Raw genomic sequence first — 27637 nt, 5'->3', positions numbered from 1 at the left:
TAAGGAACAACAGGTCACAAACAACGGCAGGGGGTTAAAGGCGGCAAATCGACCGTCGATCAGTTCACTTTTACAGTGACACACTAACTCAGATGGCGATGATGAAAATTGTTGCTTCAAACAAACTTGGGACCTCCCCAAAAGCGCACCACACGGAAACCACGAAGCAGAACCAATCGCGAAAAGTGGGTAAAAATTCTTATATACACCCGGGTGCATGGTGCACCCAAGGGCATTGTTTACTCATTTCGATGATTATTGCTCATTTTATCATCAAATGAGCAAACAAATACCCTTGGTTGCACCGTACACCCGGGTGTACATAACAACCTTTCAAAAAGTGGGGGAAGATTTTGCAAATCAGCCTGATTAATGGGCTGGGGTCTCCCTCCACCTTTATTTGAGGTTAGTGAGGATTGAGGATGATTTACTTATGGTCAGTCAATAGTTCTGCTTTTTAGGTCAAATACGTAGTAGTTATATGAAGAATACGAATTCATTAATTGACGTCAAAAATGTCTGAAACAAAATTCAGTAGAATCTCAATTCTGCTTGTTTAAATTTACTGCATCCAACATACTCAACTTATATTTAGCGTGGTTGGAGCCAATTTTGCCAAAAAATTAAAATGAATGAAATTAAAACAAATAAAATGGCAAAGCAAGATAATCAGATTTCTGTATCAACAAATCCTCCTTAATGCTGCACTGGAAACGTAGAGTACTCTCTAACAAACTATGGCCAGTGATGCCTTTACTCTTCAGACCATAATTACATACAAAATATTCGCTTAGGACACAAAAGGATGACCACAAAACCTCCAAAAAGAATGATTTAAATATATTATAAGATATATTATCTCATCAAAAAATTATATAAAATCATACTCGAGCCATTAAGATATTCTAAAGTTTGCAACCAATACAAATAAATAGAGTAGCGAAACAGAACTGATTAAGTAGTCAAGTGTCCTGCTGGATTTCTGTTCCAAGATAGATACGAGGGATCTCCGATTGTCCTGCATTATTCAAAAAAATCCAAGCATTATACAATATTATATAGGAAGAAAACGTGGAAAAGATAATACTCGTATTGAAGTTCCAATGACAGATTAAAATTGCTGTGGTATCATATCTTAGCAGACAAACTGATAAATCTTGTAACCGAATTGATGAGATACATTTGATAGGAGATTGAAAAAACAATCCCAGAGATCGGTCTTTTTAGTCCAATCTCACGTTGATTGCTTCTGATTTGGGTATATGTAGGGGTATTTAAAAGTATCCTGACTAAGTAGTACTGTAAGTCAATCCCGGGAATCAGCTAGAAATTCCTCAGTTATGTAATTGTCAGGCTAATGAAAAGATATTTCTATTTTATCATTGTTGAGTTCTACGCTGATAATATTGTTCTTAGATGGGTGTGACAGCAGCAGAATATGTACATTAACTCCAAATTTTATATCATGATGGAGTCAAAGGTAAAACCACAAGCACATATAGCATGAAAAGACATAATTTCGTCGTGCCAAAATAATTACCACCCTTTCCCATAGAATTACCCTGCATTAGATGATAGCGTAAAGGAAGCCAAGATTGAAAAGTGAAATTGGATAGAACATGGAAGTATTATTGGTATCACCCGGACAAAAAAAAAGAGAGAATTTAGGATGGAATAGAATTAATAATCAAATTTATCACTGACCTTGGCTTGAGGATATAAACCAGTATAAATCCTACTGCAAAGGATAAGGACAGACCACCAACAGTGAGATATCCTACACCAAGGAAGTCGTTCTTCCCGCCAATCCAGCTTGTAGTAGAAAGGACCAAACTCTTTTTGCCTCCAAAGCTATATGTATTGTAATTATTCTGTACAGTGATAGATAACTCCTGATTAGCATACAGATCCTGCTCTATCTTCCCATATAGCTTCCTAAATGTTGGAAGTGCTGCAGTTCGCATCCATACAATAAGATTTTCTTGTTCATTAAGCTGCAAGATAGGAAGAAAAATCATATTAATAAGACTTACATTTATGTTTAGCATGAAACATAAAGGGGAACGAGCACTATGACTGGATCACCATGTTATTGATGGAGGTTTAAGAGGACACTGCATAGATTAAAAAATATTAATAAGAAGTTAAAAAGGGTAGTATGAGAATCAACATTACAGGCATGCTGGCATTGAGTTGGCCACCCCCTATAAGGCCTCCGCTTTGGAAATTTTGGGGATAGACATCAGATCCAAACTTGTGCTTACGATCACTATCCCAGGCTATATTTTTCTTGCTTACATCAACCAACTTTGAGTCATAAGAAAACTGGAACGTATCATTGAACAAACTCCAAGCAATAAGACCACAGGGAACAATAACAGCTTTGTCTGGGCTGGCCAAGGTTGCTTCTGGATCACATCCACTCGTTGACTGTTCGTGAGCCTTGCTTCTCAATTGTTTGTCATTTCTGCTTTTTACATATCTGAAACAAAGGCTCTATGATATAGCTGATATGAACTTTAGTCAGAATTTACATGGATCTCAACCGAAAACACTAGCAAATATGTGATGTATATTTCAACGTTGAGCTATAATTTAGCAATTTGACATTGCTACTTGTAAGATTAGTGGAATTATTAGTAACATTAAACCAAATCGAATCAAGGTAAATGGCATCTAATAAGAAACCTCTAATGATTCCAATTGTTGATAACATTGTAAAGCTCAGGCAAGAAACGTCATCTTGCTAAATTAAGGAATGGTTCCGTATCAAAGTGTAAATGATAAACAAAAATGATGTTTCTGCTGCTAAGATTAAAGGACTAACCAATATACTCTTTCCTCTATTTCATATCAAACTTACCGACGATGGTTTTGATAGAAGTTCTCAAGCTGATAATAAACATAAATAGGACTTTTCATTTGCTTTGGAACCTGAAAAATGTCCAAATGCGGTTCAGAGAAAGCTGTTAATGATAGACATAAACAAGACTCTTCACGTTGTTACGCACCAATGAAAACCAATTAAGCCATTGGCGCTATGCTATTCAGTTCTTCGAAACCATATAATTTTATAATACTTTCGCATTTCAATTTGAATGATTCCATGGAGTCATGACTGAACTACAATCTTTGGTAAGATACAAATTAAGTGTCCTAAATGAACATTTTCACTCTAAGTTTCAGTGTACCACTCTTGTAAAGTCAATAAACTTTTCATAATCTTGGTCAAAAGTTAATTCGAACAATCCAGAATGAAGGGAGTTATAAGGCTTATTGATCAACAGTTACGAATTGTTTGCATTAAGAGCAATCATTTTGCAATCTAACTGTAAAATGGTGATTTATTCTGCATCTAAAACCCAGTAGTAAAAACAGAAAGTGGAAATCAAAGGGCACAGACATCACAAAGCACAAGTTTAAGTTCAACATATAAATCAAGAGATTTGACTTACAGTCAATCTTAAAATACATGTTTTGTTAGTGGTAACACTCTGAATATAGCCAACTTTATCATTTCTATAATCAGTAGGAATACAATCTGCATCATATTGCTGCTCAATCTCCACAACCTGTTAAGCCAAAAGGAGCCCAATGTCATCTATCATGTTGATTTATAAGCTTAATCATTTAATTAACTACATGGTTTGAACATACGTGTTCTGATGCAGACAAAGAAACAAGCCCAATAGGAATAAAGATAATTCCAACAGCAACAAATATTGCTATAGCCTGAAAGAAACGTTAAAAGAAATTTCAAAGAAATATAGTAAATTAAAAAACATAAATTTAGAAAGTGATAGCCATTGCATTATTAAAACTAGTTCTGCAGCTAAACTGCTAGATGAGTCTTTGATAGCATTATCAATGCATAGGAGGTTCAAACAGTTAAAGTTTTCATTCAAATTAAATGAGCAAGCTTAATTAAGACATATCATAGGTAAAGCTTTGAATTTGGTTATACGGACCACAGGTAAAGCTTAGAAATTCACTATCTAGGATAGTATTGCAAACTTTTTGAAAATATCAGGAGCCAAACCACAAAAATTAGTTGAAGAAACAATACAAGGATAAATAGATTAACCACAAATATGAGTGATCAACATTTGATATATGATCAAAAGTAAAATAAAATAAATAAACGAGAAACTATTCTAACTTGTGAAAGTATTAGTCATATTGATCTTCTTTCTTTCTATGTTCATTCATTATACAATGACTGGTTCACAATTATGAATTAAGAGCTGCAACCTATGAGCTTTAAACATAATATTTAGACTATCATGCTCTCAATGCTCTTTACATCCAATCATTTTCAGCTTAGTGCTTTATGCTTGATTCTTTTTTCATCTAACATATACACTTCAGTAATAAAGGAATGCGTTTTACAGATTAAACCGAGCAATGCACACTTTTCTAATGAATACAAAAGTACAAAGTCCAATACTAGTTGCTTGTTCTAGAATTTTGTATAATGAATTGAGTGATACCTGAAGATTAAATCCATGATAAAATTTTGATGCATTTGATGGTATATGTAATTAAGTATCATTTTATCTTAAGGCAAACAGATCACCACAAAATCGATTTTGATGATTAGCATTAATTAACTAGGTCATACTGAATAATCTTCAACAGACACACTAAACAACAGCATATACCGGTCTCAATAATGGACTTGTAAAAAGTTGATGGTACATTGGTACTAAACATGAAAATTAAAGGCACAGGATACTCTTTTAAGACTCACTAAACCTTAAAATACTGACGTTACACAGATTATATCGCTATGCATGGGTATAGGACTATGGGTGTGGGTGTATGGGTGAGGAAATCAACAGAAGAAGCCTAACTCAGTGACTATTTACCCATGGTGGTGTTAGAATAGGTTTGCATGCTGGAAGCTCTTGTTGCGTGAACCTAGAATCTGCAACAAACTGAACACATTAGGCACCATCACAGACCAATGCTCACCCTAAACCATATTATTGACCTAGAAATACAGCCATAAACTTCACACGCCAAGCATTATAAAACAGGAATGTATGCACACAAGAATGTGTATAGAATTATAGATAATAAAACTTTCCAATTTTGAAAACAATCCAACAGTTGATGTATATGCTTCTTTCCCCGTGGGAAAAATTGTCAAAATGTAAGGTAGATCATTGAAAAATATCTAAGACAGTCCAGATTGTCACCATGATAATCAAAAACTGTAAATCAAGAAGCGATCTTAGTAATTAAGTCAACATAATTACTCAATCGGCATGGCATTTTCATAATAAACTCAACAAGTGCTAACTGGGCATCTTCATTGACTTAATTACATAATTGCCACTTGATTTGCAAGCAAGTATACAAGGTGACAAAGCTTGCACTTTCTCCAATGATCAGCACCATTGGGTTAGGGCTCCGTAAATTCTCCATTTCCAATCAATTGAAAGGACTGATTGTTTGAAGTTTCATTAACATGAGCAAAAGAGGTTATAATCCAATCCTTCCTTTGAACAAAACTTTTAATACATTAATAAGGTAACATTCAGTTTAGATATTCTCTCTTTCAAAGAGTTTTTTTTTTGCTATACTCTTACATGATCATGAAGAAAGATGCCATTCATATTGATAGTTTGTAACATCTCATATTTCCCTACCACTAACGATCCATTGGATAGGTGGTACTAAATGGTGATAAAAGGGAAAAATATTAAGTGTAATTTTGCAAGAAATGTATCATCCTAATATCTTTGGAAATACAACTCGATCCCCAAACCTTTACTTTTTTCATAAGTTTCCATTACTACTCTATACATTCCCCAAGTGGTAATGAAAATGAGATAATTTAAGGTAAAGTTGACATAAGAATTTCTTTACAAATTTACATACAAATTAGTTCTAATTATCAACATTTATTACCCCTTACTAAAGAACGTAAATATGCATAAGTTGCCATATCCCCATCATCGTTGGTGTCTTCAATCCAGTGCTTAGCCTACTCCTCACAAGCATAGGCAGGGTTATCGAACAAATTTACACAAGAAACTATACCCCACTAACAAGGTTTTTTTAAAGTGGATGTCACCTAGCTTAATTTTCTAAGTCTTTTGCAACAATCAATAATACCAAAATTATGTAGATGAAAAAGTTCCAACCCACATTTTTATAATCTGAACTCTTAATATCTGGATACAAATTGCAACAATTTATCTTCAATTAAAGTTATTAACTTATAACTACACCCAAAATATTAAAAATTATATCTCAAGCAAATCTTTGTAAATAGAAACAAGAGTATACAACAAAACATCACAATATTTAATTTAATTTGAAAATTAACAAATAAAATAAAAACATAAAAACAGAGAAGAATTGAAGAAGCTTACATTTAGGCCGTTTGGAGTTCTTTTTATGGGAAGACTCAGTACACCCTTCCTTGCGACCTTCCCCAGAAGAACTCATTTCCCACTAATATCTGTAATTAAATTAACAATTATTATACCAAAATAATAAAATGAAAATGGGATAAAAACAAAATTGATGATTAAATTCAAACCTTATTAAAAAAGTTGATTGTTTGGAGAAGAGGGGTTATAAAAAAAAAAATGGGGAAAAAAGGGATCTCAATTGGGTAGAATTAGAGTTTTGACAGAATTTTCCATATTTGGAAGGAGTGGCAGATTGTTAGGTGTCGCAAGCGCCATGAATAAACCCAAAAGGCAGAAGGTGGTTACACTCGTCACAACTAACTATATCCCTCTTTTCTCTCCACAATTTTTCTAAACTTAATCAAATTAATTCTAAGTCAAAAAAAAAAAAAAAATCAAATAAATTCTTGTGGCCGCCATCATGGGTTATTTTGTTGTGTTACTTGATCATTGTTATAACGGTTTCTCGAATATTATGGGGTTACTAGGTTAGAATTATAAAGGTTATTTTATTTTTTCACAAACAAATACATAGTGTGGCCAATTGCAAACAAAATGCAATATTATGAAATATGCTAAATTTGAGATCTAGAGGAGATTTAGTATGAGTAGTAAGTTAAACCCTTGGGAGATAAAATGTATAGACAACTTACTTTATTGTAATTTTTACAAAATTTGCTTGTATAATGGAAGGTGTGCATAGATTTAGGTGTTTATCGCTTGGTCATGGACTGCCAATATCCCGTCTTCTAATAAACTTAATACGAAATATTATAGAATTGAAATGATAATGTGACAAATAGCATATCCTTGATTAGATTCTTTAGGCAAATAGGGGCCTTTAATGGGTTGATAAGAATTGGATGGTCATGAGACAATCTGAAAGGACGTAGATATAGCTAATTTGTTGTGTGAGGAGCGCGCGATGAAAGAAGGTAGAGGATGCCTTGGAGTTTAAGTTCTGATAGTTCAATTTAGCAATTGAATTGTCTGACTAACTTATGTTAGCGATATTTAAATAGTTATATTCTAGGATTATTTTTTCCATGTTCCATCTACTTTTGCTTCCATTGTATGAGATCCATCCAATTCTTTTTCAATGATTACTAAGGAGATGTGGTTGCCTTGGTTGTGGTGGTTACCCCATAAGGTCAAGTGCAACCTATGAGAGATATAGCACTCTTACTAACATCCAACAGTATAGTAGCTCCACCAATGATGAAGGTGTCAGTGTAACATTCTTGATGTCATTTTACAGTTGTGGGCCACTTGACCTTTGGGCCAGTTGTGTGCCAATTGACCTTTTGGCCTCTTGGACTCATTAACCTTGGTTGAGCCAATGGACCTTTGGACCCGTGTTGGACTTTGCCGATGGGCCTGAACTTTATGGGCCGAGAAGTCATTTGGGCAACCAAACACCTTGAATATAGTACATTAATTACATTCTTCTCACCACCACAATTGTTAGTGTATGAAGAATGAGGGAAAGCTCAAGTGGTTAAAACTTTCCTCCCGATTCTAAGTGATCTTGAGATCAATTTTCATCACTTACCCTTGTGGCTCTTTAAACACCAAAAAAAAAAAAAAAAAAAAAAAAAAGTTAGTGCCTAGCTTAGTCCAAACGCACATTATGTTGAGTTTGTTGTCTTACTTTAGTTTAGATAGGCCAATATATCTGACCAAATAACAAATTAACTTGCATTAATGGTTAGCAAAATTGGGGCATAGAAACAATAAATGAATTTCCTTTCACATTTTTTAATTCATATATCATCTTGTCAAAATGGGAAATGTTTCTCATCTTTGTTACAATTGTTGAGAAACACTCTTCGCATCACGAACCTACAAATCTGTTGTCGGCGCCCCTTTAATCCTACCACAAGATTAAGTACAAGCTTGACGATGGTTTCGAACAAAAATGTCAATTTTACTGGTACCAGTTCTAAAGAATTTTCGTAACATTTATGAATGTAGGTATTTTCAGTGTATATACATATCTCAAGCTTTACAATGGAATCCACTACTCTGGTCATTACTTGTTTGCTTGAATTCTACGCCTTTGCAAGGTTGGTCGTTGATCGAGGTGGAACGATGGATTTTGCATAAGCTATTGGTAACGACAGAAGCTTCTTGGCTTTGCCAACATAAGCCCTCTTTGTGAAGTTGTTGTAATCGTTAGCTTCGATCTCATCCAGTATTTGACGATACAGAAGCAATGATGCCCAAACCTGAAATTACATAAGATCAGCTACTTGTCCTGTTTTTTCCCTTATCCTAATTATGGTGCATGTTTTTGAAGTATACAACATAAAAGTGATGTGTATAATCAAGCATTTTGGGGGTAACTAAAAATAATTTGGATTGGAATCTCTCTTGTATGCAACAGAACCAAAAAGATATCAAAATAACACTCCATACTATATTGAAAAAGCCTGCCAAAACTAGGAGTTATTCCTGAATAATCATAGATCATTAGGTGGATTTACTTAAGAAACTGGTGTGCCTTGAGATTATTCAGGCCAATTATAATATTATATTTGATATGTATGAGGCTCTTGAATGCTTACCGGCCATCTGCTAGCTGCACTAAGTTCTGAAACCCCGTTCTCTGCTTCATCAAAGAACATCCTGGCTCGCTTGATCTGTTTCTTCATGAATGTCCTCCATTTTTCTGTTACCTTTCCTGCAAATATATCTTCATCTGAAAGACCTGCCTGCGCCAATTCATCTTGTGGCAAATAAACCCGTCCTCTCCTTGCACTAAACCAAGGAAAATCAAAGTAAGGTGCTGCAGTTGCATGAAAGTTGATTTTATAAATCAAATACTAATAATAGATAAGAAGGCATCTCAAGAAGTACTTTCAATAATTTTCAATAGAGCTTAAAGATATAGTTATCATGGAAGATATTATCAAAGTTCTATGATTCCTAGTTACTACTTTATGTTTTCAATATTTCTAAGTTGTATTCTTGACACTTTGACATGTTTATGTACACTTGACACTTCATATGGGACCAAAAACATGGAAATTCTTTATCATATAGCTGAGTTTGATGCTTTGATAAAAACCAGACACCATACCCAAGCCCAAGCCCAAGTAACATACAATTTTAAGCTAGTCAATTACATGATTACATCATTGAAAAGTGTACAAGTACATTCGATCAACAGCCATTTTAAAATTGTTCAACAGTGACATGTGGCACATGCCTATTTCTGAAAGACACATACTATATGCAGCAATTAAAGCAACAGTAGACATCAAGTTTTATCATTGAAAAGTTACCAAGAAGATGACAGGAAGTATAGCATAAATTTGAGTTGCACTTACTCTTCTCCAACATCTCGAAGAATATTAGTGAGCTGATTTGCAATCCCTAAAGCTAATGCAGCGTTGTAGACACTTTCGGTTGACGCCTTTGATTCAGGTGCTATGCCCATGACAGGAACACTCATCAATCCAACAGTTCCAGCAACATAATAGCAATACAAGTATAACTCGTCAAAGTTCTTGTATCTAGACTTCCTAAGATCCATCCTCATTCCTTCAATCATGTCTTTGAATGGCTGCCAAACAAATACACGCAATCAGGATAACTGAAAAACACACGGAGTACAATATATTATGAGACTCAAAACCAAGTCTCCTGATTGAGGAAAATTGATCTTATTAATATGATACAAATGATATTTTCCCAAAACTAATATTAGAATTAGTATCTTTGTGAATCGCAATCCAAAAATGTAAACAACTGAACAGGCTTCTACTATTAAATGGCATGGGCTGATAAAACCACAACCCAATTCTACCTTTCCCCAATCTTTCAGACATATTACAAGTACATAGAAGTAACGAGCTCAAACATTCTTACTCAAATCATGAAAATAATAACTCATAAACTGCATGTATAATAAATTAATGGCAAACCTGGATATCAATAGGAAACTTAGTGACAGTGTCAGATAAGGCAGCGTCAAGCATATCAAAGGGACGACCTCTGAAAAGGTCTTCCAACCTTGTCTCCCACCTATCCAAAGCAGTAGGTGTTATGTGTGAAGCATTTGGCCCATCGACAAGCTCATCGGTCCTCCTACACCACACTGCACAAACAAGTATAATATTAAGTATATAAGATTGCCTGATCTCTCATTTCTTATATTTTCCTTATTCTGGAGGGAAACAATCACATGGCTTCCATTTGTCAAAACCCAAAGTTAAAGAAACATTTTCTGCACCAAATGAACCTGAATACCTTCACTATCTTTGGTAAATAAACAACATATCAATTTTAATCATTAAATTTTCATAGTTTGATCCAATTCAATTACAGTCAACCTTCCTGGCTATCATGTGCTTCAGCACAAAACAGACAAAAGATTCGACATATTATATTGTTTCCACGTAATTAAAGCGATTAGTTAGCATAAACAGACATATAGAGTTTGAAATCAGGTCAATTAGACAATTACAGACAGGGTTTCATAAATTAGTAGTTGAAGATATCAAAACAACCACTTGCTTACCATATATTGCCCAGATAGCCTTTCGCCTCGCAGGGGTCATAAGCTGAGTTCCTGTAAAAATAACAACAGAACTACAAGGTCAGAAATCATACCCCAAAAACAATCATACATAACTAATTGTGTCTTTCTTCTTTAAACACCTCTAAGCAATCTTAGTCCTACAAAGGAGGAGCAAAAACCTACCCAAGTAAAATGTCTTGGCATATTCGGCACAAACTTCACTACACCGATCATAAGCCTCATTAAGCAAGGATAAAGTCCCAGGGACAACAATATCAGGCTTCACATCAACATCAAGATCATCACGCGACCTTAACTCCCTATTTACCAACGCCGCCTGCTTCAACACCACATCATACACTCTTTGCTCAGATGACAAAACCGCCATTTCTCCGGTTGGATTCGCAACCATGCTCGAAAGCACAGGGAATCCACTCCTCTTTTGATGTTTTGCAACATTATATGTCCAAGAATTCCAACTCTCTTGCTTCTTACACATCCTCTTTGATCTCCCATTCGAAATCGAACGACTAACTAATGATTCTGCTACTCCAAACCCACTGTACACCTCTGTGGTTGGAGACACTACCCATAGTAAAGTAAGAGGCATTATGTTGTTCTTCTTATCAAATCAAATCCAATAACAACTTAGTATATTCTCCTCCTTTTTACATGCACAATCTTATCAATACTATGAATTTATCAATCTCCAAAAGGCAAACCCTTTTCAACTTTCTGCAAATAATAATGTAAAAGTAGGCAAAAACACACCATTAAAATCATACTTAAGACATTCTTAATTACAACAAAAAACCCACTTCACTAGTAACATATCTTAGGATACCCATCACTACAAAATCTTAAACAAAACAAGATTAACATAAAATATTTATACTTGATGAAGGACAAGTATGAATCATTAGATAAGATTTCATGAATAAATTAACATGCATGGACCATATTGCTTAATAAGGTAAACGGGTTGAATAATTTTGATTAATTTATTGCTAATGCAATTTTTTAATACAAAGATTACAAAGTTAATTTCCATCTTAGGTATGCTTGACCCACTGCACAAATTTTCATTATTCCAAAAAGGCTAAAAACACACATGACACAACCAACACACTCAACTCCCAAAACCCAACAAAATCAATCATAAATAAACAAAAAAAATAAAATGCAGTAATTAAGAAGAATAAAAATGAGCTAAACCAACCTTAATATTTTCAATGGGGGATTAAAAAATATCGACAAATTGTAGCAAATTCACCCACATAAATTCTTGGGTATTTTTCGCTTTTCCGTCAAGAATTCAACCCACTAAACAAAAATAATCCCACTAACTTTGATTTTGATATTCTTGATGAAATTAAATTTGTGAGAAAAGTAGTAAATTGGGATATATAATGAACAATGTGAAGATTTATTTGATGGGTTTTTTGTTATACAAGTGGGGAAAATAGAAGGGAGTTTATGATGTGCTCTACCTCTCTTCTCTCTCCACCACAGCTTGATGATGCCAGTTGAAGCTTGAAGCAGCATCTTTATTTATTTATTTTTTTTTGTTGTTTTTTTTTTTCCTGCTTATTTTTTGTTGGTATTTACAATTATACGGTCCAAATTGGTTAAACCGGGTCAGGAAATTCGGATTGGGACTTGGATGATGTGAGAACAAGTAGCACTTGTGTGTTAGAGGTGTTAATTTGAATAACCGGATGGAGTTTGGGTCGGGTCTATTCAGGTCAGATATGTGCTGGTCAAAATTATTCTTTTAACTCGGATCGGGTCGAATCAGAGTCAGATTCAAGTCGGGTCAAATTTTGGGTCATGGTTTATCGAGTCCAAGTCGGATATGGGTCGGGTCAACTCCAAACCGGTTCATGTTCGGTTCGGATAAATTGGAATCGGGTTCAAAACGGGTTTGATTGGGTTAATTTCGGGTCGGATGAATTTGGGTCAGTTTGATTTCGGTTCGGATGATTTTGGTTCGGCCAAGTTCGGTTTGATTAAGATAAGGTTGATTCAGTATTTGGTCAATTTCGATTCAAATCCTTTCCGTGTTTATTTAGATTTTGGTCGAGTTGACCAAAATCAATATTTGAATAAGCTCATTTTTAAACTAGAGTAATTATTGAATTTTTACCTTATTATTAGGTCGATATCAAGTCATTCATGTGTCATTTCTCATATTGCGTGGTTAATTATTACGAAATGTGAAGAATTAGTTTTCTCATTCAATCAATTCTTGTGTAATGTTTATCTTGGAGCCAAATTTATATTGAATAATTATCGATAACTTATCATACTTACGCACATAAGTGAGACGATCAGTAATGAACTAGTGATAGACTGATAGATTGATAGATGATAGTCACATATGGTGATATACAAAAAAGAATGTCCTCTTTTTAAGGTACTATTCTTCAATTGTTTAATCTCCATGAGGCTACGAGTACTATTAGTTTGCTTTATTACTAATTCAATTTGTATAAGATATTTGTTAGAATTTTAAACTTTCTAACTTATTAATAATTAGTAAATTTGTAAATATATAGTAGTATAAGAATTTGACAAAAAAAGGTCAGTAATAGGTTAGGTTTAAAATTATGGTCGGGTTAAAATCGGATCGGTTTAAAATCAAGTCGGGTTAATATCAGTTCGGGTTAAAATAGATCGGATTAAGTCGGTTATTTGTCGGGTCATTTTCAGATCAGGTTGACTTCAAGTCAGGTCATATCGGGTTCGGGTTGAGTTCAAGTTGGGTTAAATCGGTGCCGGGTTAAGTTTAAATCGGGTTAAATTCGGATTCGGATTTATTTTAGGTCGGTTACAGATCGGATTTAGGTTCTGAATTTCTCGGATCAAATTAAATTGGTTACAATTTAAAATGGATGATTTTTTTCAGATCGGTTCGGTTTTGACACCTCTACTTACGTGTAACGAACAAATGTTGGGTGCATAGCTTAATTGGTCGCACACTTGCCCATTAGTGTTATGACAACGTTATAGTACACTTTTGTTTTGTTTGGTAAGTTACTGAATTCCATAATGGCCTACTGTTTTTGGTGATTAGTGATAACTAATAAGGTTCTATTCTTTTAAGCTTCTTGACAGAGTTGAGTACATTTCAACAGAGTATAGTAGAATAGATTTCAATATTATTATTATTATTATTAATATTATTATTATTATTATTATTGGTTTTGAAAATTCACTTGATACGTGGTTTATAATGTTCTCACAAAACACCCTTGATTTAAAGTCTTTTATTGAGTGTTCAAAAAAAAAAAAAAAAGTCTTTTATTGAGTCATTATTACTGTACATTAAATCTAAAGTCTTTTACAGAGTTGAGTCACTTTTATATCAAAATCTAAATTGTTTTATTGAGTCACTACATCAAATTAATATAGATTTAATTTTTAGTCTTTTTATTAAGTCACTCATCAAAATTGATTATAAGTTGAGCCTCAAATTTTGTGCAGAAACTATAGTGTCACCAATAATACGGACATTTAATGACATTTGAATAAATTACAGGAGTAAATTTTTGCATACCTCAAGTCACTATGCAATGGTGTATTTTTTTATTATTTTCTATTAAAAAAAAAAAATTTGAGATAGTGAGAGTAGCTTTTAAATTTTAAGGTTTTAATTTAGAGAGTTGTTAAATTGACCCCAAATTTATTTTATACAAGTAATAAGATGTCTGAAAATTGTGATATAGGTTACAAAGTATATAATTATGCCCTTCATTCATAAAATTCAACTCAATTTTCATTCATGTATGTCAATTTACTCAATTATATTTAAAGAAAGTATATTCAAAATGGTCATAAATCCTCATAATCAATTCCATCACCTTTTTTTTACTATACTCATACAGTCTAGCCATCAAACCTTGGGGTGAAAAATATCCAAATGGTCATGTTGAAGTGATACCTACACTAGTTGCTCCACTTCTCTCACAATCTTACTATGACCTGGGGTTTGGCATGTGGAAATGGAAATTTGGAGAATATAAAGTGGAAGTGAAAATGAGAATTGGTAAGTGGGAATTTATCAAATATCCTCAATCTCTTGTTTGGCACATAAATGGAAATAAAATTAAGACTAAAGGCCAAATTTACTATTTTATCCTTGTTGTTTTAAATCTCAAATTTAATATTCATTACTAAATTAAGGACAATTATGTCTTTTAATCAACTAGAGAATTCCCACCATTTTAATTACCGGCTTTTGGATTGTTGTTGACTAATGTGACACTTTTATAAAGGGGATACAGTTATTTGTTGATGAGTATACTAATTAGTGATTAGGCAAAGGATCATATAATATTGTATTGGACATGAGACCTGCTCTATATAGACCAACGGTGAGCTTAATTAGTTTTTTTTTATTATAATTTATTTAATTATTATTAGGGAGCGATTTTTTTTTCTTTTTCTCTTTGGCCGTAGAGACACAAAGATAACTGATATAAATGAAATTTGATCCCACATTTTAAGTATACTCTTAAAGACTTTGACCAACTAATTAATCTAGTTGATCATATAAATAGGGGTGAGTATGGGGCGGGTACTCGAACCGTTAACACTAATGCTTCGAGTAACCGATAACCAATATCACTAAAAATGATATCTATAAACCGAACCGTTAAGTTCAGGTACCTGGATTTCGGATCGGTTATCGGGTACCCGATATGATATTCAATAATGATAATTAAACTTAATAATGTAGTTATTATGATATCATTCAACACTAATTAACAACAATATCACATGATCTTGACAAAATTATTAATTATATTACTAATCGCTCATATAATAAAGAGATTATGAGATAAAGTAAGAGTTTATATTTTGGATAACTAGATTTAAGTAGGAAAAAAAAATTGTTTATCAAATCGGATCGAGTAACCGTTAATTTTAAAATGATACGCAATAACCAAACCCGATCCGATAACAAATTATCGGATTAGGTACCTAAACAGCTAATGTTATCGGATCGGGTACCTTAAATTTCAGATCAGTTACGGATCGAGTTTTCGGATAGTTTTGCTTGGTCCTAGTTTGTTTTTTTTTTTTTTTTTTTGAAGAAGCAAGACTAATTATTTTATTCTTAATTACTTTGTATCTGGCATCATGGGTTTCTTGCTAATACATGGCAGGGGGGCAGCGGTGTGACAACACTAGAGAGAAAAAGACGCTTTCGTTTAACATGCTCTTATCAAATCATTTTGGATTTAGGTCAATTCAGAACTAGTAATCAATGTTAATTATAGACCCTTATAGTCAATTCGGTTCAAAACTAGATCATATTAGAGTCAAATCATCCAAATCCAATAATATTAAATTACTATCTATTTGACCTTGCTAAACCGGTATTAACTTTCTTAATTAAAAATAAAATCCAACCAAAAAGTCGGCAGGTATAAAGATAAAACGGAAGGTATAAATAGAAGTGAAAGTTAATGGGAAAAAATAAATTAAAAAAATAAAAATAAAAACCATACTAAAAAAAATAAATTATAAAAGTACTAAAAATAAATGGCATATTCTTGATTGGAAGATCTAGTGATGGTACAAAAACACAAGATAGTTGGGTAACAAATACGTGGAATCCAAATCAATAGCTTGTTGAGTGACACGTGGAAAGATAATCCAATCAAGACAAGATAACGTTATCATCAAATTAGTTTTTAAAATTGATTAATTAACGTTTGAAAATTGAAAATTGGTTGGGTGAGAAAGTACATGACTAGAATATTGGAAAAGATGTTCAAATTAATCACATTGTGCACGTGACGTGGCAAGGAATGAATGAAGGAGAAATAGAATGTAGGAGAAAAAGTGGTGATTGCCCCCCATCTACTACCTATGGCTTTGGTGGTGGGTTTGGGGCCATACAATAACAATAACAACGATAGAATGGGAAGAAAAAGAGGGAAAAAGGTGACCAATATATGGGGCCCCTTTAGTGATGAGGTGCAAAGTGCATTATGAAACCATGAATTTCTCTAATTATGCACTCATTAAAATAGGTCCATATACGTGTATTGGTTTATGCCTAGTCTTGCCCCCCTCCCCTCATGTTATTTGTTGTTTTTCGAGTCGATTATCAAGTTTTGATTATGACTATTGTTTCGGTTAAAAAATGTCGTCAAGATTTTGACCTTTTGATTATAGGCTGATGACGAGCTTGGTCCAATCGGGAATTGAGCTGAGGATACATGCAAAGCAAAACCCGTTAATTGGCCTATGAGGTGTGTCTGAGAAAACCTCACTGATGTCTAAGACTCTAAGCTAGTACACGAAGCAAATACTAGAGTGAGTATTGAATGCTTTGAAGTACAATTAGTGCTTGAAGCTAATTTATGTACTTATGGGGTAGTAAATAGTGTAGACCCAAAGCCGAATGGGTTGACATTGAACATATGGACTAAGGTTGTTAATGGACTTAAAAGTGAAAAGGCTTGATGGACTAACGTTTTTAATGGACTTAAGCATGAAAATGCTTGATGGACTGATTTGGCCCATTTAAGTAGCAAGCCTAAGTTTGATTATTAGTCGTCCTTTTATGCTATTCATGGATGTTCTTACTTCAACCTACTAAATCTTATCTAATACTTCCTTTGTTCCACAAATATTGCAACAAGGACGAAATTATGCATCTCTAAGCACATTTTAAATGCTAAATATCTATAATTATATAAGAGTAAAAATTATAAAAAGTTGATATTGTGAAAGTATTTTACAAGACGAATTTAACAAAACTTCACATGACTATATTTTACTTTACATATAAATCGTAATATGTGGTCAAACAAGTATGATAAATAGTGTAAAAGTCCAGCTGTTGCAATATTACTAGAACGAAGGAAGTATGATTGATATTTGCCCATCATGCTCAAACTATATACGTAGTATGTCTTAATGGTGAGTACATATCATGACGTATGGTGAGTACATATCATGACGTATGTGTAGATCTCGTGTTATCTCGAATAAGCAAACTTTGGCTTGTTACTTATTGATATTTTCGTTCTTTTTTTTTTGAAGCCATTGATATTTTCGTTCTTTAAGTGTTGAAGGATGTGAATCTTTATGAGAGTTATGCCATATAATATGGCAGAAAACCTCTCTAAGAATTTTTAATGCAAAACTTAGAAATTACCTTATCAATTTAGTACATTGACTTAGTTCAATCATTCTCCTATATCTATCTTTTAGATTGTTATACCCATTGTATATCTAACCTTGCTTATATTAGGCCTTTTATGAATTTCAAATCTATATTCGTCAATTAGAAACATCAGTTAACCTTAAGAGACCAATTATGTATCGTACATATATAAGGCCAATAGAATGACTTTGCTCCCACTACACCTCTACATTTAAGAAAAATTAAAATCATATCTTTACATTACATTGAAACAAAGGTCCCAATATTTAGGATGTTATTACCTATTGTCGTAAAATAAGTGTTTAAAGGCTACAAATAATAGAATAAATAATGCATTTGATCAAAGGAAGATGGTGTGGCGTGACATTTTGTCACTGACTTTGAAAACAAATTCCGACGTAATCAAGGTGCTCAATTGTATCGTCGGTACGTTCCTTAAGGTTACACACCACTCTCACACAAATATACTTTTACGTGAGAGGTGGAGCCATATAAACTTATGTCTAAATAAGAAGAAATGTGTTTGACTCTTTTTTTATGGGTATAATGTGTATGTAATAATATATTTTCTGAAAAGAGTCCAAGCTATATATAGACAATGTAAGGAGTATGAAAAGTTAAATGTAACCATAAAATGAGTGGATAAATCAGAATAATGAAGATGATTTAATCACAATTAACGATCACTTGAATGAGGGGGTTACATAAGAATAACCAAATATCAACAAGGAATCCAAGAGAAAGAGAGGAAAGCCAAAGAGTGAATCTATACATGAAAAGTGTACTTCACAACCCATCTATGAGTAGAGTTGGGCATGGGCTATGCTGGCCCGCAAGCGGCATAAGCACGACACGGTGGTGGCAGGGCCCGGCACGAGCCCACCAGAGGCATGGCACGGCATGGTGACCGAGGAGTGTGCCGTGCCGTGAACACAATTTTGAAAAACTGGCACGAGCACGGCACGGGTACGGTGGGCAGCACGGTTGTTTAGCCCGCAGGTCGGCCCGCCAGAACGGCTCGCGAGCACGACACGCGGCAAGACCTAGCACAGCACGCAGCCCACCAGGCATGGCCCGGCCCGGCACGGCCAGTGCAAACGGTTAGTTTCCGCTGCTTTAAACAGCCATAAACGGCTATATTCCAACAGCCATTAGCGGCTATAATTCCAAATTTCTCTAACGGCTAATTCATCAATTTTCCTATAAATACTTCACTTCTTCATCCATTTTTTTCCACAATTTATCAACTAATCTATTCTTGAATCTCTTATTCTCTAATTCCTACTCTCTTATAATCTCTACTTCTAAAAAAAAATCTCATATAATCTTTAATTCTCTCAATTATAAAAATTAATAAAAATAAATTATAAGTTTGGGAAATTAATCAATGGAAAGCAATCGAAGCGTTGTTGTAAGATCTAACTCATCTTTGTTGTTGTTATTATTAATTTATTATTATTATTATTATTATTATTATTATTATTATTATTATTATTATTATTATTATTATTATTATTATTATTATTATTGATTAGGGGGATTTTCCCTCCAATCACCCCTCGCCCTGTGGACCAATCAGGTCCTAACAAGTGTCACCCAGTTGGACTTATCAGGACCTGCCACGTGGCACACTTCAGCTGGTCCACCATGGACTTCCTATGCTATGCCATGTGGCCCTTCAACCTTGCCTAAACAGGTAGCAGATTGGGCCCAAATCCCAAGAAAGCCCAGTCAGTCATAGGGTTGGCCAAAAACCCTATAACCTGGCACGCTTCTCAATGCTATAAATACTGTCATAAATGCTCATTAATGACAGAGACTGTTCACAAGAAACAGAGACTGTTCACAAGAAACACACGGATTGCACAAATCCCAAGACAATCACACACCACTCGGTACCGCCTGCTAGACCCGTCCTAGCATCCGACACCTATTTACATTCCGCATTACAACTCCTTCATTCGCTAACTTGATCGTTGGAGGCGGAGCTCCCTACCCAAGGAGTCTTCGTTATCTTGCAGGTACAGGCGCGTGGTTCCAGCCTCGAAGTTGTAACTCTCCCAAGGGACACAGAAAACCCCGAAACATTTTGGCGCCGTCTGTGGGGAGAGTACCTTTGAGATGGCATCACAATCTATACTGACTAATAGTGACAAGCGTCCCGAGGACGACTGCCAAGAAGACGAGCCTCATGTTTCTTCTGATCAGGACACTAAGCCTGAAGTTGAGACTCACACGGCCCCAGACGGGTCCTTGAGGGCTCGACGCACTACCCCTCGTGAAAGGCAGGAACAGCAAGACCAGGCTGGTCCAGGCCAAACAGCCGGACCTTGGGCCGACTCTCATCAAGCGGTTGACTGGACAACTCCTGTCTCAAGGAATGATCTTATGACCATCATGAGAAGTTTCAAGGGTGAGATTAAAGATCTCATCAACAAAATACGGCTGTCTCCCAAAAAGGGCAGTCGAGCAAAAAGCCTTCCTATTCAGGAAAGAAGAAGTCATTGAAGGACCATGAGGCAACCCCTACCCTCGCCAAGAGGAGAGGCGGGTACCTCTAGTCAATTTGTCCAAGCATCGTATCCCTGCCTCATTGGGAAGGAAACCAATCCGCCTGGTTCAACCAGACGGCTCAAAGAAATCCTACTCAGACGCCCGGCTGCTGATTCAGTAGAAACGGAGCCAACAACAGTCTGAGTCGGCCTCCACTTCTGATTTTCTTGACAGTATACAAAACACTTCTATGAATCATTCAAAATCAAACTATGAGATCCGGACAGGCAGTGCACACTCTGGTTCTAGCTCTCGTCAACAACAGTCGGCACCATATGTCACTCAGCCGCCATATGTGCCGCAAACTCACTACTTTTTGCCACCTCCTCCTTTTGGGGGTCAGACAGCTAAGAATGTCCAGCCTTTGGACTGGCAGTTACGATTGCTTCAACTTTGGATACAAACCGCCCAGCCGGCTAAAGTGAAAAATGTGTTAATAGACGCCTATGATGGCACCACTAACCCAGAGGATCACCTGATGGCATTCACCAATCTAATGTACCTTCAAGGATTGGACGATGCCACATGGTGTAGGTGTTTTACTTCCACTCTGAAGGGATTCGCCCAACAGTGGTTCGACAACCTGCCGGCCGGCTGTGTTAACAACTTCAGAACATTGGCTTATTTGTTTGCATCAAACTTTTCCATGAATATACCTGCCAGGAAGACGACTCTTGATCTAGGAGCCATCCAGCAGGGAGAAAAGGAGGGATTATGCTTCTACATAAAGAGATTCAATCTGATGAGGATACAAATACCCAACCTGCCGGATGAAGTAGCCTATACTAATTTCTTCAAGGGATTGAAAGACGTGTCGAACTTCAAATTCGATTTAGTCAGAAAAAGAGTGGCTACTCTCCAAGAGGCAATGATGGAGGCCGAGACCTACATACAGGCAGTTGACCTCTGTCACATGGGAAAGCAAGGGGACCAGAAAAGGTCTGAGAAAAAGGAGGGTCGTTCACAGAAAGCGGCCCCCAAGGAAGAGAAAAAGAGAAAAGATGTTTGGATGGCCGACTCCACTAGTCAGCCGTCCAGTAAGAAGAGAAAGGAATTCACTCCATACTCCCCAAATTATGAGTTCAACAAAGATAATCATACCATTTTCAAAGAATTTAAGGGTTGACTCTCACTTGAGAAGCCAGCGCCTATGAAGGGTGATCCTAGCAAGCGCAGCCAAGGCAAGCACTGCCATTTTCATGATGATGTTGGGCATGAGACCAACGAATGCATTAGTCTCAAGCGTTTGCTGGATCAGTTGGCTGAAAAGGGTGATCTGGACTCTTATGTCAAGAAACCTAAAGGAAAACAACCCCCCAAAAAGAATCAGTCGGCCAGGCAAAAAAGACAGAAGCCGACCGATAGCTCTGACACTGATGAAGCTGCCATCTATACAATAGCAGGCGGCTATGCAGTGGGAGGCCCGACTGTTCGGGGAAACAAGGATAACATCAGACAACTGGATGTTAACTCTGTTAATCAGGGTGAGACCTCTGGTACCTCGTTTCCTGAGGTTATTATTTCTGAGAAAGATTCGGGTGGTGTCCGACGGCCGTATGATGGCCCAATTGTCATCGAGTGTAAAGTGACCAATCAAAGAGTCGGCAGGATACTTATTGATACAGGGAGTTCGTCGGACCTCATCAGCCATAAGTTCTTGACCAAGCTTAAGTACAGGCCTGAGAGTATACAACCTGTCTCCCATCCTCTCGTAGGATTTGGAGGGGGAGTCGTCCATCCGATTGGTCAAGTTGACTTGCCCGTCCGTCTGGGTGAGAGAGGTGAGGGCCGCCACATGGTCATTCGTTTCCTGGTTGTGGAAGAACTTACTGCCTACAACATGATCCTTGGGAACCCCACCCTTAATGACTCTAAAGCAGTTATCATTCCATCCCTTATGTTGCTCAAGTTTGAGAAGGATAACAAAATAATCGATTCCATCAGGGGGGACCAGAAAATGGCCAGAGAATGTTACCTCACTGACATCAAAACAACGGTAACTTCAGACGGCCCAATTGGCAAAGCCATAGAAGAAGCGTCTTCCCAAGAGGCAGGCGACAGGAAGAGAAAAGCCTCCGAGACGGAGGTCAAGAAAAAGCATAAGCAATAGCAATCACTGGCTGAGGAGCGTCCGGATGAGTTCCGCCCTCAGCCAGTTGGGGAGCACGTAGATGTCGCCCTCGATGACAGTCGTCCTGACCGAACTGTTAAGGTGGGGACAAAGGCTCTGAATAAACTTGGCAATGACCTTCGCCAGTTGCTGAAAGAGTTCCAAGATATTTTTGCATTTGAGGTGCATGAGATGCCAGGTATTAGTCCAGACCTGGCAGTACACAAGCTAGCTGTTGACCTAAAAAAGAAACCGGTACGACAGAAGAAAAGGCATCATGGTGAAGAAAGAAACCAGGCGGCCGCCGCCGAGGTAAAGAAGTTACTTGGTGCGGGATACATTTGGCAGTGTTTCTACCCAGAATGGGTTGCAAATGTTGTGCTAGTCAATAAGTCGAATGGTTCCTGGAGCATGTGTGTGGATTACACTGATTTAAACAAGGCATGTCCAAAAGACAGTTATCCTTTGCCAAAGATCGACAACTTGGTCGACTCAACAGCCGGCCATGCCTTGATGAGCTTCATGGACGCCTACTCAGGCTTTCACCAAATCCCTCTATGGAAAAAAGATCAAGAGAAAACTACCTTTGTCACAGAGCAGGGACTCTATTGTTACACGGTCATGCCGTTTGGTCTGAAGAACGCCCCGGCAACCTTCCAAAGAATGATAAACACTGTGTTTTTTGAACAAATTGGAAGAAATGTGGAGGTGTATATTGATGATATGAATGTAAAGTCAAAACTCCAAACGGACCATCTGGCAGACCTCCGAGAAACATTCGCCACACTCAGGCGGCACCGAGTCATGCTTAATCCAAAAAAGTGTGTCTTTGGAGTTAAGTCTAGGAAGTTTTTCGGATTCCTGATAAATCAAAGGGGAATAGAGGCAAATCCTAACAAGGTGCAGGCGGTCATTGACATGCATTTGCCTCGCACCGTCCGAGAGGTACAAAGGCTAACAGGCTGCCTCGCCGCTCTCGGAAGGTTTCTCAGTCGGGCAGGCGACAAGTGCCTCTACTTTTTCCAAGCAATTAGAAAGAAAGCAAAGTTTGAATGGGGACCGAATGCTAAGTCGACCCTCCAAAAGCTGAAAGAGCATCTGCATTCCCTGCCGAGACTCGTCAGTCCTTTGCCAAAAGAAGTGCTTTACATGTATCTCGCAGAATCAGATCATGCTTTAAGTGCCGTCCTCTTAGCTGAAAGAGATGGCTTCCAACTCCCAGTCTACTTTGTCAGTCATGTCTTGAAAAGTGCAGAGTTGAGGTACCCACTGGTGGAGAAATTTGGACTCGTCCTGTACATGGCAGTGAAGAAATTGAAGCCTTATTTCCTGGCACATCCGGTGGTCGTTTACACAGACCAGCCAATCAAACGGCCCATGACGACCATGGAATCGTCAGGACGGATGATAAAGTGGGAAATTGAGATCCAAAGCCTTGAGGTCACGTTCGAGCCCAGGAAAGCTGTGAAGGGGCAAGCCTTTGCAGACTTTATAGTTGAGATGACCCGGCCACCAGAAAATGAAGAAATTAGCCAACTCTGGAAAGTCTATGTTGATGGGAGTTCCACAGCAAATGGTTGTGGGGCAGGTATTGTATGTCAGTCGTCAGAGGGCGACAGGTATGATTATGCGCTTCGTTTCAAGTTTTAGACGTCAAACAACGAAGCTGAGTATGAAGCCCTTTTGGCTGGTATCCGCATGTGAAAAGCAGCCGGGGCAAGAAAGATAGTCGCCTGTTCTGATTCACAACTCATAGTCAGCCAGTACAATGGGGATTATGAAGCCACTCATCAGGCTATGGTAAAGTACCTAGAGGCCGTGAAACAGGCGGCAAGCTCGCTTGAAGATTTCCAGTTAACTCAGGTCCCAAGGTCCGAGAATAACCAGGCGGACGCCTTGTCCAAACTGGCATCCTCGGCCTCATGCAACACCCCTAGAAATGTATTCTGGGAGGTAATGGAAAAACGGAGTATTGAGGAAAACAACATTGCAGCCCTTGACAGAAGCTCAACATGGATGGACCCAATCAGGGCACACCTAACAGACGGCACCTTGCCGGATGATCATCATCAGGCGGCCTCACTAAAAAAGCGAGCGTCCAGTTTTGAAATGATAAAGGGGGAACTCTACAAGAGAGGGTACCTTTAACCCTTCTTGAAATGTGTTACCCCAGAAAAAGGGCGAGAGGTCCTAGAAGACCTACACTCTGGATATTGCGCCTCTCACATAGGCGGTAGGTCGCTTGCTCAGAGAGTGAGGCGGAAAGGGTACTTCTGGCCAACTCTGGAGGCAGACGCCATGGATCTGGTTAAAAAGTGTGACAAGTGCCAGAGGTTTGGCAAATTGATTCATCGTCCAGCTACAGATCTAACGGCTATCCACAACCCAATACCATTTGCTAAGTGGGACATGGATAGTCTAGGACCTTATACGCTTGCATAAGGCGGCAGGAGATACATCCTGGTAGCAGTCGACTACTTCACCAAATGGGTGGAGGCCGAGGCAGTCAGGAACGTCAAGACCAAGGATGTAATCTCCTTCATTTGGAGGAATGTGATCACTCGTTTTAGGGTTCCTATGTCCATGGTTTTTGACAACGGTCCCCAGTTTGAGACGCCCGTTTTCAAAACTTGGTTGAGAGATCAAGGCATTGCCTACTGCTTTGCATCAGTCGGACGGCCGCAAGCAAACGGCCAGGTCGAAGCATTTAACAAAATCATCTTAGACTGTATAAAGAAGAAGATTGAGAAAGTAGGCGGCCTAGGGGCAGACGAACTACCACATGTTCTCTGGGCCATAAGGACGACTGAAAAAGGAGCGACTGGAAAAACACCTTTCCTCCTAACATATGGGGCAGAAGCTGTTCTACCCATTGAGCACTATGAGCAGACTCTCCGAGTTATGCTGTATGATGAAGATGCAAATTGGGAAGCAATGTGCCTAGCATTGGATTCCCTTCCAAAACGTAGGGGCAATGCTGCCCTACGCCATGAAATATTATTATTATTATTATTATTTGTATTATTATTGTTATTATTATTTGTATTATTATTATTATTATTATTGTTGATATTATTATTGTTGTTATTATTATTGTTATTATTATTAATCATGGCGTCAAACCAGAACCCTTGCTTCTTCCTTCTCTAGGAAAGCCAAGTCAAAACGTACTAGTACTAGTGGGGAATCACCAAATCCAAACACTTCAATGCCCCCCTAACATGCCTAATCCGAACACTTCCACCCCCTTCTTCCATCCCCAAACCATGGGAGGATTTGAACAATTTGACAATATGTCTCCTTGGAATATATCTAGTTCGGGATTTCAACTAAACCAATTCTCACCTCATTTATACGACTCATAACATGAATTTCTTATCAAACTACCCAAGCTAGCCAAACAAATGCCACCGGGTCAAGTGAACAATCCACCCAAATGCCAAACACATTAGAATAGTGTACCGAAGAGGAACTTGCCAATACCAGCCGAAAGATAATGTTAGGGGATATTTTCAATTGAGTAGAGATGGAACTAAAGCTAAGTGTAAGACATGTAACAAAATTTACTCGGCCAAAACCAAGGGAGGAACTGGATACCTTAGTAGACATGTAAAATAATGTGGTGGTCCATCTAGTGATCCAACTCAACCCAAAATTTCTCAATTCCATCCACATGGGCTTCACTTACAATTATGAGAGAGATAGAGATGAACTTGGGAGAATGTTAGTACATGCCGAACAACCTTTTCTTTTTGTCAAAAATGATCCCTTTAATAATTACATTAACCGAGCACTACAACCTCAACACAAAAAAAATCTCTAGGAAAACTGTCCGTTCGGCTGCCATGAAATCTTTTCTAGAGTACTAATTGAAGTTATATATTGAATTAAGTAATCTTACTTGTAGATTTTCTTTGACTGTTGATGTTTCGGGGTTTTTTGATGTCCTTCGGGAGAGTTACAATTCCAAGACTAACTTCTGGACGCCTGTACCTGCAAAACAACGGAGACTCCGGTAGGTGGGAGTTCCGCCTCCGACGATCAAGTTAGAACGTGTATGAGGAGTAAAGTGCGGAAAGTAAAAAGTCTCTCTCGGATTCCAAGAGAGTATCTGCAATGTGTAATTGCTCATTTCAAGGTGTCAGGTGTCTGACTTTCTCTGATTGTGAGTTAATGTGAATTAAATATTTCTGAATAGATGTTCCTCAGAGGTAAACATCTCCCTTTTATAGGGTGTTGGAAAACGTGCCCAGTATTAGGTTTCAGTAAAACTAGGGCTGACTGGGCCTTGCCTAGGAATTCGGGCCATAGAAGGCCACTTTCCTAGTTGGCAATTCTGCCTGCCACGTGTCGTGACCTGATTGGTCCACCTTGAACCTCTCACGAGGTGACACGTGGCGGGCTTCGGTTGGTCCACGTGGATGACACGTTGTTATGTTCATTTTATATAGTATTTTATCCCCGTCCCTTTGTCATAGTTAGGAGTATTTTTGGCTCTTTAGAGCCACTTTTATCACTAATATGCGTTTTCTAGTGTTTTCATAGTTGTGGTATTATTGTACAGGAAATTGCTGATTTAGAGCATTTTCCTCGGACTTATTTGAGCCATTACGAGCGTTGGAGTAGGAGCGCACTACCATGACCACATTCCGAAGCCCAAGGCCGCGTTAGAGAAATCAAACCGGTGATTAAGGGCTCGGTGAAGAAAAGAAGAGCTTGAGGCAATGGATTGTGTTTCAAGACTGAAGAGGAAATTCGTTCGGGCCAAGAAAATAGCCCAAAAGAATAGCCCAAGTGAAGGTTCCATTCGCCCGAAGGCTCGCCCGACCGGGCAAGCC

The 27637-nt window shown here is 37.3% G+C and overlaps 3 protein-coding genes across 6 annotated transcripts; 1 reads left to right on the top strand and 2 right to left on the bottom strand.

The window, feature by feature from the left end:
• Window positions 1–664: 664 nt before the first annotated feature.
• On the bottom strand, window positions 665–7180 carry LOC110711142 (ALA-interacting subunit 1-like). Of its 3 annotated transcripts, none has more exons than XM_021889522.1 (9): window positions 7079–7180; window positions 6384–6472; window positions 4869–4927; window positions 3658–3732; window positions 3456–3572; window positions 2864–2934; window positions 2176–2482; window positions 1705–1994; window positions 666–1018 (listed from the first exon to the last, which is right to left on the bottom strand). In XM_021889522.1, the coding sequence occupies exons 2-9, from the start codon at window positions 6457–6459 to the stop codon at window positions 955–957; spliced, it is 1059 nt and encodes a 352-aa protein (XP_021745214.1). In that variant the 5' UTR covers window positions 6460–6472; window positions 7079–7180; the 3' UTR covers window positions 666–954. The 3 variants fall into 3 exon arrangements, with proteins under 3 accessions (XP_021745216.1, XP_021745214.1, XP_021745213.1); XM_021889521.1 differs by lacking the exon at window positions 7079–7180 and adding an exon at window positions 6554–6837; XM_021889524.1 differs by lacking the exons at window positions 3658–3732; window positions 7079–7180 and adding an exon at window positions 6554–6840 and having other exon boundaries at window positions 665–1018.
• A 979-nt stretch (window positions 7181–8159) lies between these two features.
• Window positions 8160–12548, bottom strand: LOC110711141 (phytoene synthase 2, chloroplastic-like). Of its 2 annotated transcripts, none has more exons than XM_021889520.1 (7): window positions 12441–12548; window positions 11134–11685; window positions 10951–11001; window positions 10355–10527; window positions 9758–9993; window positions 8993–9185; window positions 8160–8653 (listed from the first exon to the last, which is right to left on the bottom strand). In XM_021889520.1, exons 2-7 carry the CDS (start codon window positions 11558–11560, stop codon window positions 8477–8479), a joined length of 1257 nt encoding a protein of 418 aa, XP_021745212.1. In that variant the 5' UTR covers window positions 11561–11685; window positions 12441–12548; the 3' UTR covers window positions 8160–8476. The 2 variants fall into 2 exon arrangements, with proteins under 2 accessions (XP_021745212.1, XP_021745211.1); XM_021889519.1 differs by having other exon boundaries at window positions 12170–12527.
• Window positions 12549–21839: 9291 nt separating this feature from the next.
• LOC110711185 lies at window positions 21840–22799 on the top strand. The gene has a single exon (XM_021889564.1). The coding sequence runs from the start codon at window positions 21840–21842 to the stop codon at window positions 22797–22799; it is 960 nt and encodes a 319-aa protein (XP_021745256.1).
• The last annotated feature ends 4838 nt before the right edge of the window (window positions 22800–27637 follow it).

This window comes from Chenopodium quinoa, unplaced genomic scaffold (genome assembly GCF_001683475.1).
Source record: "Chenopodium quinoa cultivar QQ74 unplaced genomic scaffold, ASM168347v1, whole genome shotgun sequence".
Classification (NCBI taxonomy): domain Eukaryota; kingdom Viridiplantae; phylum Streptophyta; class Magnoliopsida; order Caryophyllales; family Amaranthaceae; genus Chenopodium; species Chenopodium quinoa.
This window is presented reverse-complemented; position numbering and strand designations above follow the sequence as displayed.